The sequence below is a fragment of the Drosophila serrata genome, unplaced genomic scaffold (assembly GCF_035046125.1).
Source record: "Drosophila serrata isolate PLE 108 unplaced genomic scaffold, ASM3504612v1 contig_88, whole genome shotgun sequence".
NCBI classification, from domain to species: domain Eukaryota; kingdom Metazoa; phylum Arthropoda; class Insecta; order Diptera; family Drosophilidae; genus Drosophila; species Drosophila serrata.
The window spans coordinates 545,586-565,944 of record NW_028256986.1 but is presented as its reverse complement, the minus strand read 5'-3'; the positions used below and the strand labels follow the sequence as shown (position 1 = coordinate 565,944).

The window sequence follows — 20,359 nt, the reverse complement described above, 5'->3', positions numbered from 1 at the left end:
AGGCCTGGGAAGAGTTATTCCTACAGGCCGCTAATTTTATCAATGCCTTAACAATAAATGTTTTTTTTTATCTTGATTGAATTTTGTACGCACACTCTTTCTTGCCCGAAAACATGGGTATTTTTTGTTTTTTAATTTTAATTAAAAAAGTTGTGGACGGAAATAAAAAAAGACTGGCTATAATTTTTAATAATAGATGTGTCGTTAATTAAAAAAAAATTGAAGTCAATATCTTCAATAAAAATATTTTTATTTAACATCGAAGTTGCGCGTTAAGTTTATACGCACACTTTTTCTGGTGAGTGTACATACATGTATAGTGTTTTAAATTTTCTTTATTTTGTTTCATTTCATTTCCATGTCGTTACTTATTTAATAACCTTTTATTATATTTTGTTTGTGCGCTTTGTTCTCTTTTTTTTAATATTCTCCGTCGTTTGCTCGGCTCATATATCTCTTTTTCAAACATTTATTATGGAGTTTGTACAATTTATAAAAGCAATTGGCGCACGTTTTGACAACAATGACTATTAAAAGTATATGTACCAAATATAAATCAATATTATTCGACTCTACTTTATTTATGACATTGGCAGTGGAATCCATTGTTTTTATATCCAACGTCATTTCCGTGGGTGGTATATATACTTTTATGCCATATTTCTGAATATGATTATTATAATTTTCTCTGGAAAATTAGCTTATTGCATTACTTCTTATCTGTTTTAACAGGTTTCCTACCTATTGTTTTGTATAGGTTTACGGGCTACACGACTAATTGGGCAGAAAAGGTTCCGCTCAATTTTAAGAAATTTATTATATTATATACAAAAAAAATGCATCGCAGTGCAATCAAAAAAAGCATGCAACGCATTACTTTATAAAAAAAAGAAAAATGTGCTTGTTCGGAGCAGACCGCTAACGCCTAATTGTGCGCGCATGGGTGTATGGCTGCACCTGCTGCGCTCTTAGCTTTTCTCTTTCGTTATCTATTTATCTATCTCTTCTTCTTCTGTCGCCTTATCTTTATGCTAAGCTACATTGTAAGCGTTTTGATATAAGTTAAAAACTAAGCATTCGATCGGTAGTTGCAGCTCCGACCAGAGAGAAAACGAAAATAAAATACAGCATATAATCGACCTATTCGTGCGTTTGTAGTTATTGCTCAAGGGTGGCAAATTTGTTGTCTTCCCCATAAACAGTGCTCTTGCAACGCAGTCGGTTCCTTTCTTCTCCTTGGTCTAGACCGCTGTTGGCCACGTCAGCTGGTCGTCGCCGGTTTGGCTACGCTGACGCTCCCTCGATGGCGCAGGTGGTGGCCGTGCCTCCTACGCTTGATATCTGCTGCAGATGTCCTGAGCCTATGAGCTCAGGCAGTTCCGGTCCGGTCATCGAACAGGTTTCAGATATGTTGATATGCAGAATGGACTCTCCAATGGTCCTGGGCAATCCTTGGGACACTCCTTTTATCTTTTTGGCAGCTGTTTTTGAATTGGAGGTGTTATTATTTTTTCGTTAGTTTGCTTAATTACTGAGTGAGCAGGAGCATTGGGCTTTATTTTTAAAAGACTTGATTTAAGGAAATCAAGTTCTTCCTACAGTTTGTGGGCTGCTGTCCAGGGGAGTGGTAGCTGATTTGTAAGTAATAGCCACTTAATGTTCGCTATTCTTTTATTAATTTTATTCTTCACGCCTCCTCTTTACGCCATGGCTCCATCTCTACTCACTGAGATTTATTTTTTCCATTAGTAAGTTCATAAAGGAAGTTAAATTTTCCAATTTCCATATTCCGATTCCCATTCTCCAATCTTCTGCCTTTTTTTCAGTTGAATTTTTTAAATTTTGGATACATATAAATTGTTGTCCAATGCCTTTATTCAATTTATAATATTGTCCAGCTCCACATATTATTTGATTATATTTTGATTTGATGAATTACACTGCGTGACACTTGTCACGGTCACAATGTATTAAGTAGAGTCATGGTTTGGTTTTGTTTAGATTCTGTATTGTTTATTGGAGCAGCAATAGTGCCGCTCCAACGATCGAATAGTCTCTGATTTTTACATTATTCTTTTAAGTCTAATTAAGGCTAAGTCTCGTTGCTGCGCTGCTCGCAGGCGGCGGCAAAGAGCCCTCTGAAGTGGGAGCGCGAGGGATGTGCACATGTAGTCCGTTCGTGTTACATTTATGCCGACGCTAGCACTTTCTGTGTGCTAAGCCATAGTGATCGGTTCATATTTCGGCCACTTAGGGTTTATGACCGGCACCTTGAATTATGTAAACACTGCAACAAAGTGTTACAATGCGTACCATTTAAGTACTCTCGGTACAGTGGGTATTCAAGATGAGTGCATACTACACTTGCATTCTGATAGGAAATACCTAGGGAGTAGGTTAATTTTTTGGGTCAGGATTGGAAGACGTAGAAGACGCAGTAGCATGATCAGGCCTGGGAAGAGTTATTCCTACAGGCCGCTTTTTCTTTTTCTTCGCCTCGAACTCCTTAACAACTATGTACTCTGGCCAGAAGTTGGGAGAGCAAATAGTGTTAAAGAGTTCGTTAGGGACAGTTGTTTTGAAAGATGAAATGTCCCTTGCGTAAGAAAATTTAAACTTTTCCACCTTTATCTTAATTTTTTCGGCTCTGGTTTTGCCTTGTATAAAGGCGAGAACATCTTCCGATGTTTGGTCAGGGGAGAGCCGCGAGACAAAAATATGTCTCGTTGGTGGAACCGCTATAAGGGCTTTTGGCAAGGCAGATTGGTTATCTGCCGTGCCATTGTCGGCCGGTATTCCGGGCCTAACACCCTGGGCAGATATATCTTTAAACACGGGACTTTGAGGGGTTAATAGTTGCGACCCCCCAGGGGACAAAACAGATATCACCGGCGGTACGGCCACTCCCGCTGCACATTCGGGTACCGAATCTTTTCTAGCGCTCGGTCTCAGCACTCTTGGAATTAATGCTGAGGTCGAGGGCTGTGCCGAGAGAGGCTGCTGCTGAGAGCCCGTTTCAGGTAGTTGGGGTCCGTCTACATGCTGCCCACCAGTAGCAGTTTTTTTGCGCCTAGGAGACTCATTTAATGGCATAAGGCTATTAAATTGGGTGTCCAGCGCCAAGAACATATCAAGAGTTTTACGAAAACTCGTTAAAATGCCCTTGAAACCGCTTTTGGTTTGCCGCATGAAAGACATCATCTCCCTTTCTACATCGCGACAGGCCTCACAACAGAAACGCAGGCCGTTGTTTTTTTTTACATCCTCCACCGTCCGAGCTGCAACTCCAATACACTTGGCGTGCATGACGTTGTCGCACAGCCAGCAGCCGATTGTAAGGTCACCTGCAGCAATTGCCTTTTTGAAGGTTTTGACGAAACAGACAATATTTCCGGATATTATAAGGACTTACCACTGTACTTGTACTTGGAAAAAATAACAACAGAGCTATAAAGAAAGAAGTGAAGAGTCACAGCGAGAGCGAGAGAGCGATTGAGATCGAATAAGATAAGAAGTGCAGCGGCACAGCTAAAGTGTGTGGGAGAGCGTGGGAGATAAGTAGATAAAACGGTTAGCTGTTGCGACGGCGCAAACAAAAGCTAGACGAAGAAGGCACAAAAAGGAATGCAAAATATGCAAAAGCTAACACTAGCAGCACAACTAAATTGAAAAATAAAACCAATTATATACACAAATTAAAATAGCTGCATTCACACGCGAAGTGAACGGGAAGTTATAAACACAAATTAGAAAATTTAAGTTAACCCCGGTGGTTAGATTCAAACTTTAATACAAAACGAAAGCGCAAGAAAAAAACACGTCCGTTCACTTGGAAAGAGAAAGATTTTTGTGATTTATGTGAGTATGGGTCTTACAACGCTGTGTAGAGCCATATTATTATCTTGGGGTGGATGCCCCAGTTTTTTCTAAACATCTTCCTGCAGGATTAAAATGCTATGCAAGCTTGTTTGACTCTTTTGTTGATGTTTTGTTTCCATGACAGCTTCGCATCGAGTATCACTCCCAGATACTTTGCTTGTTGCGATAGTCCTGATTCTTTTCCTTCTGTGTAAGGTTTTTTGAAATTGGGGATCTTTATTCCTTTTGTGAGAAGCATAAGCTCCGTTTTGCCTGGCTTGATGTTCAATCCGCAGGTTTTTGACCATGCATTGATTTGGCGAGTGCCCTTGTCATCAGTTCGCTGATGACGTCGGGGAAGGGTCCTGAAGTCGGTAGGACTACGTCGTCTGCGTATGCTACCACTTTTACACCTTCACTGTCAAGCGCTTTTAATATGCCATCCAGTTTATCAGCCATAGCAGCGGAGACAGAACTCCTCCCTGAGGTGTGCCTCTCTTCACAAATCTTGTGTGATAAGCGCCACTCAGTTCGGCTGTTATCTGTCTGCTCGTAAACCTTGCGCCGATCCAGGTTCTGATGGCATCTTCAACTCCTACCTTGTTTTTTTTTTTTTTGGCTTCGTTGCTTGTATTAAAAACTTACCTAACCTTTTTTCTGAGTACGCTTAGTTCTTTAATCCACCATTGTGGGTATGTCTTTTTTGAGTACGTGAGTCTGCACAACTCCTTTTACGCGTTGTTGAGAATGTTTCTGAAGTCCTCGACGCCCTTGTCGAGTTTTCTGTATCATCACGGTAAAGTTTAAACTAGCTGTTAAATAGCTGGAAATATTTGAAGACATATTCGCACCAAGGTTTCTAAAATCACATAGAATTTCCAACTGATCCTCATTTTAATATCCCCATCTCAATAAATGGAGATTTTCGAACATGGAGAACTACCATTGAATGAGCCGTACGGTAATTTGACATGGATAGAATGTAGAACATGAGCTAATTTTCTTACATGAGTTCATGCAATGCTTGCCTTTCTGACCCTTTCTGTGCAGTGTTAGCTCTATGCCGTCTATGTTGCTGTATATCGATATCTTTGTTCTTCGGGTAAAAAGGAATAATTCTGTTCTATTGGGATTGAAACCCTCTTCTCAGGTTCTCGCCCATTTCTTAGTTTACAGCATAACCCGAATAATGTCTCCTGATCCTGGGCTTTTATACTTGCGAAAGAATCGATTGCGATGTTTTCGATTTCTCGGCTTGACATCTACAGCTTGTCTTCATCGATCTCCACAGTTGATTGAGATCCCGAGTCCTGCCTAGGCCTCAGCAACTCCTTTTCGTCGATATTCAAAACTTTTTTGGGGTTTATCCCATAACGTTTCATAAACGCCTCGATTAACAGTTATTAATTTGTATACCCGTTAGGGTATATAGGTACAGCTTATCCCCAAAACGAAAATTAAAATAAATGCCAAGAGGAATTTTCGATTCTTAAAGTAAATATTTCTTTTCACTTCATAGAGTGTCCGTCAACCAAGAATATATCGGTAGAATCACTCAATTAAGAAATGGACTAAACCTAACCTATTAAAGCAAAAGTTTCTTCAACAGATTTTTTACGCCCTGTGTAATCTTGTAATCCATGCGCAATCTATTGGCTTGGTCCCCTTCTTGGTTCTTGACATCGGGCATGATACGTTATACGCGGCTTGTAATTCCTTGGAGGGGGTCTCTAGCAAGTCGAGGGTCTAGTGTATTGGAACTGAATGTTTTTGTGGTCTGAGAAGGGTTGTCTCTCGAGGCCTCTCCATTCTGATATAGTACCCTGTCTTGTTAATTTGTGGCTGTTAATTTTACCATTCTCGTCAAATCAGACGTCTGGCGAAACGCAGCAAGTATTGTTCCCCTCCGTGCCCGCTGGTATTAGCACTCATGCCTTCCAACCACTTTTGGATGACATCCTGGTTACTTTCTCCGGTTCATCCGAATTGGTGTGTTTTTGACAGGAACCACCCACTTAAGTTTTATGCCTACCGTTAGGCACCCCCAGCCATGGCTCATGATTTATTTTCTACAGTTGTTTGGGCGGAAGATATTAAACCGAAGCCTTAGCTAGAAACTGCATTCCCCGGACAGAGCATGCGGCGATGCATAAAATGGCAACATCTTAAATTTGAGGAAAATATGTTGAAAAATTAAATAGTTATATTTTTTAATTTAGTTTATTTCTCCATATATTTATTAAGAAATTCTAGAATAATATAAAAAGGCGACATCTTAGATGTGATGAAAATCTGTGATAACTGAAAAGGTTATAATTTTTAATTGTATTAATTTCTCGATCGGTCCAATGCAGCTATATGATATCCGAGTATGATATACTCCGATTAAAAAAAAAATTTACCCAAAATTGTAGAATGATATAATATGGCTGCATCTCAAATTTAATGAAAATCTGTGGAAAACTAAAAAAGTTATAAAATTTTATTGTATTAATTATTTGATCGTTCTTATGGCAGCTTTACGATCTAGCAGGCTGATTTTCATTAAATTTTACGAAAAAAAAAATTGTAGACAGGCCACAAAAATGAAAAAGTTTTAATTTTTATGTGGAAAATTTCCGATTGTTCCTATGGCAGCTTTATGATACAGTCGTCCGATCCGGCTAGTTTCAACATATATACACGTGAGAGTAAGACTAACTGCAAAGTTTCATTTAGATAGCTTCAAAACTAATAGACTAGTTTGTGTAGAAACGGACATATGGATAAGGCTAGATTCAGTCGGCTGTTGATGTTGATCAATAATTTATATACTTTATATGCGTTGCAAACTTCTGAATGAACTTATAATACCCTGCAAGGGTAGAATAAAAAGTGTACATTTGGAAGAGGACCAAATCCTGTTCATTGAATATCGGGTTGTCGGATTGAGATGACTAAATAGTCCTTAGAGGTAATATACAATTCACCTGTTTAAATTTTGGAAACGTTTTATTTTTACCTTCTCTTACGCACACTTTTTCCACACTAAAACAAACATATTTTTATTGTCATTTATGCAATTTATGATATGATTAAACATTGCTAAGCTTATTTTAAAGTTTGGTGCATTCATAGTACCATCAATACTTGGACAACCGTTTAGAGTGATTCCGTTGTTATATACCATCAAACATAAGAAAATTATCTTTAATAAAAACATTTTTTCTTTTTTTCAGAGTTTAATATGAAAGAATTATCAACATTTCAAACAGACGAAAAAGGCTCGAAAGAGACCTCTTACCAAGAAATGAATAATTATTATTCGCTGTCGAAAACTGAAAAAGGACAAACGAAAGAGATTGCTTATGCAGAAATGCCAATTGAAGAGGCAAACCAAATTGAAATAGATACGTGCCCTGATGATCATATAAGTATCGACGACCTATTGAAATTTTCATGTAAAAATCAATGTCCTAAAGAATACTACAATTATAAAAAATGTGACTCCAGATTTTCAAATGCTCTTAGCGATCATAACTATACTTCACAAGAGGTAATAGATCAACCTAAATTAAAAATGGTTCGAGACTTACTTCTCAATGTAGTTGAACCCAATAGCTCCACAGAGATCGATATTCCAAAACATTTTTGGAATTTTCTTAAGAATACCATTAACGTCTTAAACTTATACAAGATAGTGTATAAAGATAATAAAAATATACATTTAAACCAATTTCAAAAAATTTCCACCACAGATAGTTCCCAAAATCGGAATACAGAAGGTATTAGGGAAAAATTTTCGGAGCCTTTAGAACTTAATCTAAATGACAATTATTTTATTAATGAATATAAGGACTTTGAAAACCAAAATGCTTTAAGTCCTTTATTAAAAAGCACAATGCATTTTGCCAAACAACTATACTACGAAAGTATGAGTTTACCATTGAAAACTGAAGATGAATTGAAAAACTTTATAAGTGAAAAAATAACAAAACTTCAAGAAATTGCTATTGGCGGATGTGTCGTAAAAAATAAATCGACAGATGTCAAATCAAAACATTCAATGAATAGGTATCAAACCAATATTGATCCCAACATGAATCTTCTTTCGACAACATCTGGATCTTCGGATACCGATATTGATTTCGAAAGCAGCTGTGACCAACTGAAAATAGAGTCATCTTGTGGAAAAAGTATGGTGCTTTGCGTAGAATCGCATAGAAGCTTATCTACTAAAATTCGAAATATACATGAACATTTTTATGATAATATTGATCTGTGCAGCTATATAAAACTGGATATAATTAGCAAGACACCTAGCAAAATATTTGACGATCATTGTAAACATAAATATTCTTGTTTGACGGACAACGATACTGATAAAGAAATCGAAAGGTATGTTTTTTAGTCTCCAGCATACATATATTTCTTATTTAAATTAATAAAAAAAGACTTCAATTGCTAATATACCAGTTAACCTTTCTATTTTGTCATTATCTTTATCTTTTACTTTTTATACTATTTCATTTTGAGTTACCATTTCGGTTAAGGTAAAAAGGGATATCTTATTTCTGTTCCATTTTTCATTTTTTGAGAGTAAGCCACCGCTCAAATGGTTTGTTCGCTCCTTGTACATTTAACTCCTTTTTTTGTTAACTTACCACTACTTTTAAAAATCGTTCATTTGGTAGACAACTTAGGTTAGGTTAAGTTGAACCGGACGGCCCTCCTATGTTGTTTTCACATGGACCTGGAGAGTCTATCGCGGTGTTGAAGTTCTATGGAATAGCTGTAGTTTTTGCGAAGGCAGGTAGTTCACCTGGCGACCTCTTGGAGGCATCTGGTAGTGATGCCAGTACTGGGGCACCTAGGTGTTTTACTCTTGCCTGCATTAGAGCTGGGCACTTACAGATGAGAGTTCCAATGTTTCCGTTGCCTCAGATTCATCGCATTTCCAGCAGTTGCCGTTCTTGTTGATGTCCAGCTTGACTGCATGCGCGGCAGCCAGCCAGTGACCTGTAAGAATTCCCACCAACACTCTGCATTCTATTCGGTATAGGTTCAGTACGTAGTGGCTGAGTTTATCATTGCGCTCCTCGAACATGATTTTTGATGTTTTGCAGGTTGCGGAGGTTCTTCTCCATCTGCTTTTTGTTTGTGCGTCCGCCCGCCTCTCCAACTCGCTTTAGTTGTGTTTTGCGTTTTTAGAGAGACTGGGACTTTTTCTATTTTATCGTTAGCCTTTGCAAGTTCGTTTTGCGGTTTCGTTTCCATCAATACATTGGTGCCTGGAATATCTAGTGCTTAGGATATCTAGTGTGTCCCTGCTTGCCAGTAAATTTTTGGAACTGACCGCTGACGATTGCATGGATCTAATCGCCGCTTGACTGTTCACAAACAGGTTTACCGCCTCATACGGGCGATCTAGTGTCTGCGCAAGCTCTGCCGCCTTCCTGATGGCGAAGACTTCCGCCTGGAATATGCTGAATTGGCTTGGTAGCTTCCTTCCATCTTGGAGCCTTCAGGTCCTTAAATTTTGATGTTTTAACATCAGGGCAAGTTCTAGGTGTCATGTAGTCAAATATATTGCTCATAGTTTGACCAATTGAGCTGTGCCCTTATCCCTGTGGCGACAGTGATCTGCCAACATCGTTTCTGATGTATAGGTTCAGCAGCTTTTCTAGCGCCTTGAGTAGAAAGGAGGAAAGGCTTATCGGCCTTGGGACTGACGTGGTTGCTCTTTCCTGCTTTGGGCAGAAAGACAGTCCTCGAGCTGTGTAAATTGCTTGTAACTATGACGTAATGACTTTTTTGGTTGCAGCATGGCTGGAAATATTCCCTATAGTCCTGGTGCTTTTATCCCTGTGGAGGAGTGTATAGCTCATTGAATTCTTTTTCTTTTGGGATCTTTTGGAAGATGCTCTTCCCGAGTTGCTGGTACCTGGAGCTCGTTGGCATTGTTGATCTCTATGCAGCCTGGGAAGTGCGCGTGCACTAGTGCTGTTAGTGTCTCTTCGCTGCCCTCAGTCCACTGCCCGTCGCGTTTGCGTTGACTCTGTATGGTGGGTTGCTTTGAAAGCAACTTCCGTAGTCTAGCCGATCTAGGGCCATCTCTATGTTAGAGCAGAAGTTCCTCTCGGCGGGGCGTTGGCGTTTGGTGGCAAGCATCTCCTCCATCTTGTTGGCGAAACTGACCGTTGATGCCATGTTTGGAAGCTTAGCCATCTCTATGTTAGAGCAGAAGTTCCTCTCGGCGGGGCGTTGCCGTTTGGTGGCAAGCATCTCCTCCATCTTGTTGGCGAAACCGAACGTTGATGCCATGTTTGGAAGCTTAGCGAAGTTCAGCCTGCTCTCTTCTATCCTTTGCTCGGCCCAGTTGAGCTTTACCTTCTCCGGCTCTGGATGCGAAGGGCAGCTTTATATTGCGCCTTAGCCTTCTTTCCCTCATTTGAGGGACGCTTCGCCCCGTTCCTTCGCGGGGAGCTGGTGCCTGGTTCTGGCGAGCAAATCAGGCTTTCATCCTCCTCTTTTGAAAGCTGAAAGCTCTCCAAATTCGAGTCTGTATAGACTACGGCACCCGTGCGGCTTAGCCTTCTTTGCGTTGTTATTCTGGCAGTAGCGTTACAACTGACGTGACCTGCCCCCGTCAAATCATAGGATTGCTCCCCTCTGTGCCCGTCGATGGTAGCAGTCACGCCTTCCACCGACGTTTGGGTTTGGTATTGACATCCCCGGTTGCTTCTCTTTTCTCCATCTATGAGAAAAAAGTTTTGTTAATATCCGGGGAACCAACCACTTACGTCTTATGCCTGCCGGCAGGTATCTCCAACCATGGCTAGTGGTTAATTTCCTCCGGCGTTTAAGAGGGACGAATTGAGCCGAAGCCTTAGCTAGACACTGCATTACCCCGGACAGAGCATGCGCCACTGCATTACCATTGTACGGGGTAAAACAATGCCCCCGTGGAGGATTCAGCTGGAGGATTTTTGCCAGCCGGCAGACAATTTAAATTAATGCAAAATTAACATGTCATAATGTAGATACAAATATAAATATTATTAAACTACATTTAATAATTGTTCATATGACAGAGAATTTATAATAATCGTATGAAAGATGCAAATATTTTGAAAACTGACAAAAAGGTATAATTTTTTCTTAAAATTGTCTGTCCTTTTCGACATGTTTGGTAGAGAGAGTATAAAGAAGACTACCTGTAAAGTTCCATTTAGTTAGTGTTCACACTGAACACGAGCATACTATGTGTAGAAATTGTATTTACAAACATTGAACCGCTGCAATAATGTATTGTCAAACACTTGTTTGCCTATATCTTAAAATATGAAACGCTAGAGATGTAGATGGAAGCGGTCAAACATTTCCTTAAACATTAGGAATATCGTGCTGTGGAGAATCCCAGCACTTAATATCGTTTCCCACGCTTGGGGAACATATGGCCACTGCATTGGTCTAGATAAGATTATGTAAACGAAGTAAATTTTAAGTTAGCTACCGAAGCTAGGATCTTAAGAAATAAAATTAGTTTGTCAATAAGTCAGCAGATAAGAACGTGTTTTATAGAGACGGACTTTCAGTTAGTTTGAGTTAGCTTGCGTATAATCGCAGATACGGACCAATAGACGGACATGGCTAGATAGACTAGGCGGTTAATGTTGCGTTGCAATCTTTTGACGAAAGTTATGATACCCTCAAAAAAAAAGAAAAATAACTACATAGACAAATGAAATAATAAAAACAATATTTACAAAATATTATTGGCTTTTAAGGAAACTAATAAATTAATATTGACTTCGTAATTAGACCCCTAGCCCACACCATAAAGTGAAGAAACTAAGTAAGCAAATAATTTTTTTAATTTTAAATCAATAATTTATTTTTATTGGACTTTGCAAACCTAACTTACAACCGCACTCAGATCTCTAGGATATTCAGTATGTTGCATAAAGGGCGTTGATTGTCACACTAAATATTCATATAAATATCTCCCAAAGACGGCCCCGACAAGGAGTCGTCCCTTGTTTTTTTTTTATTACCATTGCTATGTACTTTTAAAATTATACATTCTCATAGGATCCAGATCATATGAACCCTAATAGGATCGCTTCTGCCCAAGTGCGGAAGGAAAAAATGATGGAGAGAAAAAACCAACCTTCCTGGCAGTCATCGAGACTGTGAGTCGAAACCCTATCAAAACAGACAGTAGTAGGAACATAATATTTAAAGAATGCTGAATAACTCTAAAATATATATCTACCCTTCAGTACCAAAATTCCTTTCCCGTCCAATTCCTGGCGTCCAGGCGAAACAAAGTAGGCAATGAAAATTGGACCTATGTTTGGCTATTGGCATTGTTCAGACTTTATATTTGTTGCTATTTTCGAAGGGATTCGGAGCATTTGCAGCTCTTAAAACAGCTGAAGTATTCACAGGGGTTTTATAGCCTTGCAGGGTGTTTGGAGGGGGCGATCTTGCCGCTAAAGATCCTGTATTAAAAAATTAGCTCCCGCGACGCAGTCAGAAAGTATGATAACCCGTAGTGGTTAAAATGATAAGTAGGGGGCGTCGTGGAACTCGAAATGATTGCTTCCGCTTTATTACGCATCGTACATAGTACTAACTAGCTTGAACATAAGGGCTGCGCTCCTGACCGATAAGCTAAGCTTAACAGTGCGAGAGCGGGCCCGAGAAGTGAAGCGCGAACTAGCCGTCCCTCAGCTCGCCTAGTAGCGAGCGAAGCTCGGGAACTCGGGAGCGGCCGTTCGCGAACATCGAAGAGTGGGCGCGGGAGCGCTTAGACTAGCCCAATGAGCAGGGCGCGAAGAGCCGACTTGCGGGAGTGCAAGAGCGGTAAAGCTTTGGAAACTCGGTGGGCAGATGCGGCGCCGCGAAGGGCCTCCTGACGTGAACACAGGGTATTATAATTTCAGTCAGGATAAACAGCCGAGTCGATCTAGCCATGTCCTTCTGTCCGTCTGTTCGTTTCTACGCAAACTAGTTTCTCAGTTTTGAAGCTATCTGAATGAAACTTTGTAGTTAGCCTTTTATATACTCTCACTCATATATAAGTCGGAACGGGCCAGATCGGACGACTATAAAATATAGCTGCCAGAGGAATGATCGGAAAATGTTTACAAAAAAATTTTTAACATTTTCAGTTTTCAATAGAATTGGATCAAATTTGAGATATAGCCATTTTACTATACTCTACAATTTTGCATAAAATTTTATGAAAATCGGACTACTATATCATATAGCTCCCATAGGAACGATCGAGAAATTAATACAATTAAATTTATAACCTTTTCAGTTTTCAACTGATTTTCATCAAATTTTATGTATAGGCATTTTATATAAGTCTTAAATTTTGTGTTTAATTTCATGAAAATCGGACGACTATATCATATAGGTACCACACAAACGATCGTTTGATGTAGAGAAATAATGCAAATCTATATATATATATATATATTTTTTATTTATTTTTTTTTATTTGACATTGATGAACTGCGGTCAGTACACTCAAGTGGCCCGTATGACACCAGGAACGTGCCTGGAAAATATAGTACAGAATACGAGGAAAATTGGCTACCGGCGTGCTGCCTGGTTGTTTGCTTGCATGCTTACAAAGTGTGTTAGTATTAAAGATCTTAATTCGGGAAGGTTATCTACGTTGGAGATTTGTGTGTTTAAATCAATATAATTTACACATAAGTCTCTAAAAGGTTCAGGCAATTAGAAGGAGGTTCCACAGTGGCGAAACACTACTGGTATATAATATCTAGTACTTCTACTTCGTACGTGGAAATTGAGCTGACTCAACAAGTTAGCACTTTCCACATCACCATGGATAAGGTTATAAATAAAGGTTATTCCTAGCACCGTTCTACGATTGGCTAAGAACGGCAAGTTTATTAAAAGGAGTCTAATAGAGTAGGAAGGTAATCTTTGGTTTGCATCCAAATTTAAACCGCGTAGAGCGAAAAGTAAAAAGTTCTTTTAAACCGACTCAATGCTTTTACTATGGACGCCGTACTGAGGACTCCAAACGCAGCATCCATATTCAAAGATATGACGAACTAAAGAAGTATATAAAGATTTACTAACATAGGGGTCATTGAATTCCTTCGACCATCGTTTAATAAATCCAAGCTCACCCCTGGCCCTATTCACCATAGACGAAATATGATCAATAAAGTCAAGTTTTGGGTCCAAGCGGACGCCCAAATCGTCAACAGAATTAATTCATTCCAAAGAGCAGCAGTTCAGCGTGTAAGTATCAAGCTTATAAACGAAGCGAGAGAATGCCATTAGCTTGCATTTCGAGCCATTTAAGTTTAATAAGTTTACTCAGCACCAAGTTTGAAAATTATTAAGATCTGTTCGTAAATCCAACTGGCAGGCAACGTCATTATATTGCACGCAAAGCTTGACGTCATCCGCGTACATAAGCACTCTGGAGTTAGTCAAGACTTTGGTAACCCTTAGAACATTAGATAAATTATGCTTAAAGAGGACCTTTTGCGTCCTGCCATTCAGATAACTTGAGATCTAATAAAGAAGATCATTAAATCGAGTTTTCTAACGAGGAGAGAATGGTTAACAGAGTCAAATGCTTTACTGGAATCAGTTTAGATTACATCTGTCAAAAAATTATAATATAGGAAGAGAGCTCCAAAAGATTTGTTGTTGTTGATCTTCGCTTAATAAAACCATATTGACATGGAGAAATAACTGATCTACAAAGGTGCTGTAATGTTTTCAAAAAGTTTAGGGATGACCGACAACTTAGAGATTCCTCTATAATTGCTGGCATCCAATTTGCTACCGTTTTTGTGGAGCGGAATAATAAACGATTCCTTCCAAATAATGGGAAAGTGGGAGGTTTCCAAGGACAAGGTAAACAATTTCAGAAGGGGATAGCACAGGGCGTCGGCACAATACCTGAGCACACAGCCAGGAATTCCGTGGGACCTGGCGAATAAACTGGCTTGATACGATGAAGATCTAAAAGGGGAGAGCTTTCGTTTAGGCTAGGACAGAAAATTAAGTTTGATTTGGGTATGTCGTAGGAATAAGTCTGGTGTATGTTGTTTGAAAAAACTGCGAAAAAAGATCGGCTATTGCCTGATCATTATTTGCGGAAGTATTTTCAAATGAAAGCGAGGAAGGATTTGTTTTAGGCTTACGTTTAGTGTTAACAAAATTATAAAACTGTTTTGGGTGCTGTAAGAACTGGGCCCTACAACGAGTTAAATAGTTTTTATAACACTGCGCATTCAGCACGGTAAAGTTTGACCGGGCTGATAAATAAGATAAAAGGGCTGGTTGAGAACCGGTGAATGTAAATTTAGCATACAGTCTAGATTTTTTATTCTTAAGTCGGTAGTAAACCACGGCGGTTTATTTGAGCATTATTTGAGAACTTTCAGTAAAAAATAAATTCATGGCACTGTAAAAAATATCCACGTCAACTGCCATGTCAGTATACATGTATACATTGAACTCGTTTATAAAATTATTCAGACATTCAAAGTCCGTCTTGCGAAAACATAGGACTTTATTGGCTAGACGGTCAAAAATATTCTGTTCGTCACAGCCGATATCAAGGGTCACATCGAAAGTTGGATGTTCGGGCTGCGTCAGAGGCGCCACCCTTGCTAAACTGACTCTCGCAGGATCAGAGACAAAGCAAATATCGAGCAAGCGCTGTAGGAAATTTCGCACATGGTTGCCTTGAGACAGCGAAATGTCGAACAAGCCAGCGATATAATGACAGGTACGCTGGGTCACTTAAACTATTTCTTGGACGTTGATGCACTAAGGTCAGTGCGTCCTGCCATTCAGATAACTTGAGATCTAATAAAGAAGATCATTAAATCGAGTTTTCTAACGAGGAGAGAATGGTTAACAGAGTCAAATGCTTTACTGGAATCAGTTTAGATTACATCTGTCAAAAAATTATAATATAGGAAGAGAGCTCCAAAAGATTTGTTGTTGTTGATCTTCGCTTAATAAAACCATATTGACATGGAGAAATAACTGATCTACAAAGGTGCTGTAATGTTTTCAAAAAGTTTAGGGATGACCGACAACTTAGAGATTCCTCTATAATTGCTGGCATCCAATTTGCTACCGTTTTTGTGGAGCGGAATAATAAACGATTCCTTCCAAATAATGGGAAAGTGGGAGGTTTCCAAGGACAAGGTAAACAATTTCAGAAGGGGATAGCACAGGGCGTCGGCACAATACCTGAGCACACAGCCAGGAATTCCGTGGGACCTGGCGAATAAACTGGCTTGATACGATGAAGATCTAAAAGGGGAGAGCTTTCGTTTAGGCTAGGACAGAAAATTAAGTTTGATTTGGGTATGTCGTAGGAATAAGTCTGGTGTATGTTGTTTGAAAAAACTGCGAAAAAAGATCGGCTATTGCCTGATCATTATTTGCGGAAGTATTTTCAAATGAAAGCGAGGAAGGATTTGTTTTAGGCTTACGTTTAGTGTTAACAAAATTATAAAACTGTTTTGGGTGCTGTAAGAACTGGGCCCTACAACGAGTTAAATAGTTTTTATAACACTGCGCATTCAGCACGGTAAAGTTTGACCGGGCTGATAAATAAGATAAAAGGGCTGGTTGAGAACCGGTGAATGTAAATTTAGCATACAGTCTAGATTTTTTATTCTTAAGTCGGTAGTAAACCACGGCGGTTTATTTGAGCATTATTTGGGAACTTTCAGTAAAAAATAAATTCATGGCACTGTAAAAAATATCCACGTCAACTGCCATGTCAGTATACATGTATACATTGAACTCGTTTATAAAATTATTCAGACATTCAAAGTCCGTCTTGCGAAAACATAGGACTTTATTGGCTAGACGGTCAAAAATATTCTGTTCGTCACAGCCGATATCAAGGGTCACATCGAAAGTTGGATGTTCGGGCTGCGTCAGAGGCGCCACCCTTGCTAAACTGACTCTCGCAGGATCAGAGACAAAGCAAATATCGAGCAAGCGCTGTAGGAAATTTCGCACATGGTTGCCTTGAGACAGCGAAATGTCGAACAAGCCAGCGATATAATGACAGGTACGCTGGGTCACTTAAACTATTTCTTGGACGTTGATGCACTAAGGTCAGTGCGTCCTGCTATTCAGATAACTTGAGATCTAATAAAGAAGATCATTAAATCGAGTTTTCTAACGAGGAGAGAATGGTTAACAGAGTCAAATGCTTTACTGGAAGCAGTTTAGATTACATCTGTCAAAAAATTATAATATAGGAAGAGAGCTCCAAAAGATTTGTTGTTGTTGATCTTCGCTTAATAAAACCATATTGACATGGAGAAATAACTGATCTACAAAGGTGCTGTAATGTTTTTAAAAAGTTTAGGGATGACCGACAACTTAGAGATTCCTCTATAATTGCTGGCATCCAATTTGCTACCGTTTTTGTGGAGCGGAATAATAAACGATTCCTTCCAAATAATGGGAAAGTGGGAGGTTTCCAAGGACAAGGTAAACAATTTCAGAAGGGGATAGCACAGGGCGTCGGCACAATACCTGAGCACACAGCCAGGAATTCCGTGGGACCTGGCGAATAAACTGGCTTGATACGATGAAGATCTAAAAGGGGAGAGCTTTCGTTTAGGCTAGGACAGAAAATTAAGTTTGATTTGGGTATGTCGTAGGAATAAGTCTGGTGTATGTTGTTTGAAAAAACTGCGAAAAAAGATCGGCTATTGCCTGATCATTATTTGCGGAAGTATTTTCAAATGAAAGCGAGGAAGGATTTGTTTTAGGCTTACGTTTAGTGTTAACAAAATTATAAAACTGTTTTGGGTGCTGTAAGAACTGGGCCCTACAACGAGTTAAATAGTTTTTATAACACTGCGCATTCAGCACGGTAAAGTTTGACCGGGCTGATAAATAAGATAAAAGGGCTGGTTGAGAACCGGTGAATGTAAATTTAGCATACAGTCTAGATTTTTTATTCTTAAGTCGGTAGTAAACCACGGCGGTTTATTTGAGCATTATTTGGGAACTTTCAGTAAAAAATAAATTCATGGCACTGTAAAAAATATCCACGTCAACTGCCATGTCAGTATACATGTATACATTGAACTCGTTTATAAAATTATTCAGACATTCAAAGTCCGTCTTGCGAAAACATAGGACTTTATTGGCTAGACGGTCAAAAATATTCTGTTCGTCACAGCCGATATCAAGGGTCACATCGAAAGTTGGATGTTCGGGCTGCGTCAGAGGCGCCACCCTTGCTAAACTGACTCTCGCAGGATCAGAGACAAAGCAAATATCGAGCAAGCGCTGTAGGAAATTTCGCACATGGTTGCCTTGAGACAGCGAAATGTCGAACAAGCCAGCGATATAATGACAGGTACGCTGGGTCACTTAAACTATTTCTTGGACGTTGATGCACTAAGGTCAGTGCGTCCTGCTATTCAGATAACTTGAGATCTAATAAAGAAGATCATTAAATCGAGTTTTCTAACGAGGAGAGAATGGTTAACAGAGTCAAATGCTTTACTGGAAGCAGTTTAGATTACATCTGTCAAAAAATTATAATATAGGAAGAGAGCTCCAAAAGATTTGTTGTTGTTGATCTTCGCTTAATAAAACCATATTGACATGGAGAAATAACTGATCTACAAAGGTGCTGTAATGTTTTTAAAAAGTTTAGGGATGACCGACAACTTAGAGATTCCTCTATAATTGCTGGCATCCAATTTGCTACCGTTTTTGTGGAGCGGAATAATAAACGATTCCTTCCAAATAATGGGAAAGTGGGAGGTTTCCAAGGACAAGGTAAACAATTTCAGAAGGGGATAGCACAGGGCGTCGGCACAATACCTGAGCACACAGCCAGGAATTCCGTGGGACCTGGCGAATAAACTGGCTTGATACGATGAAGATCTAAAAGGGGAGAGCTTTCGTTTAGGCTAGGACAGAAAATTAAGTTTGATTTGGGTATGTCGTAGGAATAAGTCTGGTGTATGTTGTTTGAAAAAACTGCGAAAAAAGATCGGCTATTGCCTGATCATTATTTGCGGAAGTATTTTCAAATGAAAGCGAGGAAGGATTTGTTTTAGGCTTACGTTTAGTGTTAACAAAATTATAAAACTGTTTTGGGTGCTGTAAGAACTGGGCCCTACAACGAGTTAAATAGTTTTTATAACACTGCGCATTCAGCACGGTAAAGTTTGACCGGGCTGATAAATAAGATAAAAGGGCTGGTTGAGAACCGGTGAATGTAAATTTAGCATACAGTCTAGATTTTTTATTCTTAAGTCGGTAGTAAACCACGGCGGTTTATTTGAGCATTATTTGGGAACTTTCAGTAAAAAATAAATTCATGGCACTGTAAAAAATATCCACGTCAACTGCCATGTCAGTATACATGTATACATTGAACTCGTTTATAAAATTATTCAGACATTTAAAGTCCGTCTTGCGAAAACATAGGACTTTATTGGCTAGACGGTCAAAAATATTCTGTTCGTCACAGCCGATATCAAGGGTCACATCGAAAGTTGGATGTTCGGGCTGCGTCAGAGGCGCCACCCTTGCTAAACTGACTCTCGCAGGATCAGAGACAAAGCAAATATCGAGCAAGCGCTGTAGGAAATTTCGCACATGGTTGCCTTGAGACAGCGAAATGTCGAACAAGCCAGCGATATAATGACAGGTACGCTGGGTCACTTAAACTATTTCTTGGACGTTGATGCACTAAGGTCAGTGCGTCCTGCCATTCAGATAACTTGAGATCTAATAAAGAAGATCATTAAATCGAGTTTTCTAACGAGGAGAGAATGGTTAACAGAGTCAAATGCTTTACTGGAATCAGTTTAGATTACATCTGTCAAAAAATTATAATATAGGAAGAGAGCTCCAAAAGATTTGTTGTTGTTGATCTTCGCTTAATAAAACCATATTGACATGGAGAAATAACTGATCTACAAAGGTGCTGTAATGTTTTCAAAAAGTTTAGGGATGACCGACAACTTAGAGATTCCTCTATAATTGCTGGCATCCAATTTCCTACCGTTTTTGTGGAGCGGAATAATAAACGATTCCTTCCAAATAATGGGAAAGTGGGAGGTTTCCAAGGACAAGGTAAACAATTTCAGAAGGGGATAGCACAGGGCGTCGGCACAATACCTGAGCACACAGCCAGGAATTCCGTGGGACCTGGCGAATAAACTGGCTTGATACGATGAAGATCTAAAAGGGGAGAGCTTTTGTTTAGGCTAGGACAGAAAATTAAGTTTGATTTGGGTATGTCGTAGGAATAAGTCTGGTGTATGTTGTTTGAAAAAACTGCGAAAAAAGATCGGCTATTGCCTGATCATTATTTGCGGAAGTATTTTCAAATGAAAGCGAGGAAGGATTTGTTTTAGGCTTACGTTTAGTGTTAACAAAATTATAAAACTGTTTTGGGTGCTGTAAGAACTGGGCCCTACAACGAGTTAAATAGTTTTTATAA

General features: G+C 39.3%; 1 protein-coding gene across 35 annotated transcripts in view; it reads left to right on the top strand.

The window, feature by feature from the left end:
- LOC110177636 (chromatin remodeler ATRX homolog) overlaps positions 1 to 20,359 on the top strand; it is a 597,323-nt gene that overhangs the window by 74,682 nt on the left and 502,282 nt on the right. For 34 of the 35 annotated variants that reach the window (XR_015273279.1, XR_015273296.1, XR_015273290.1 and 31 more), the window contains one exon: positions 7,077 to 8,235. Coding sequence is in view for 23 of the 35 variants with exons in the window: in XM_086840078.1 (XP_086696204.1) it covers positions 7,085 to 8,235 (1,151 nt within the window). In the remaining 12 variants the exon portion in view is untranslated. Of the gene's footprint in view, positions 1 to 6,724; positions 6,812 to 7,076; positions 8,236 to 20,359 lie in introns of those variants that run through there. The other variant, XM_086840091.1, reaches the window with a different exon arrangement.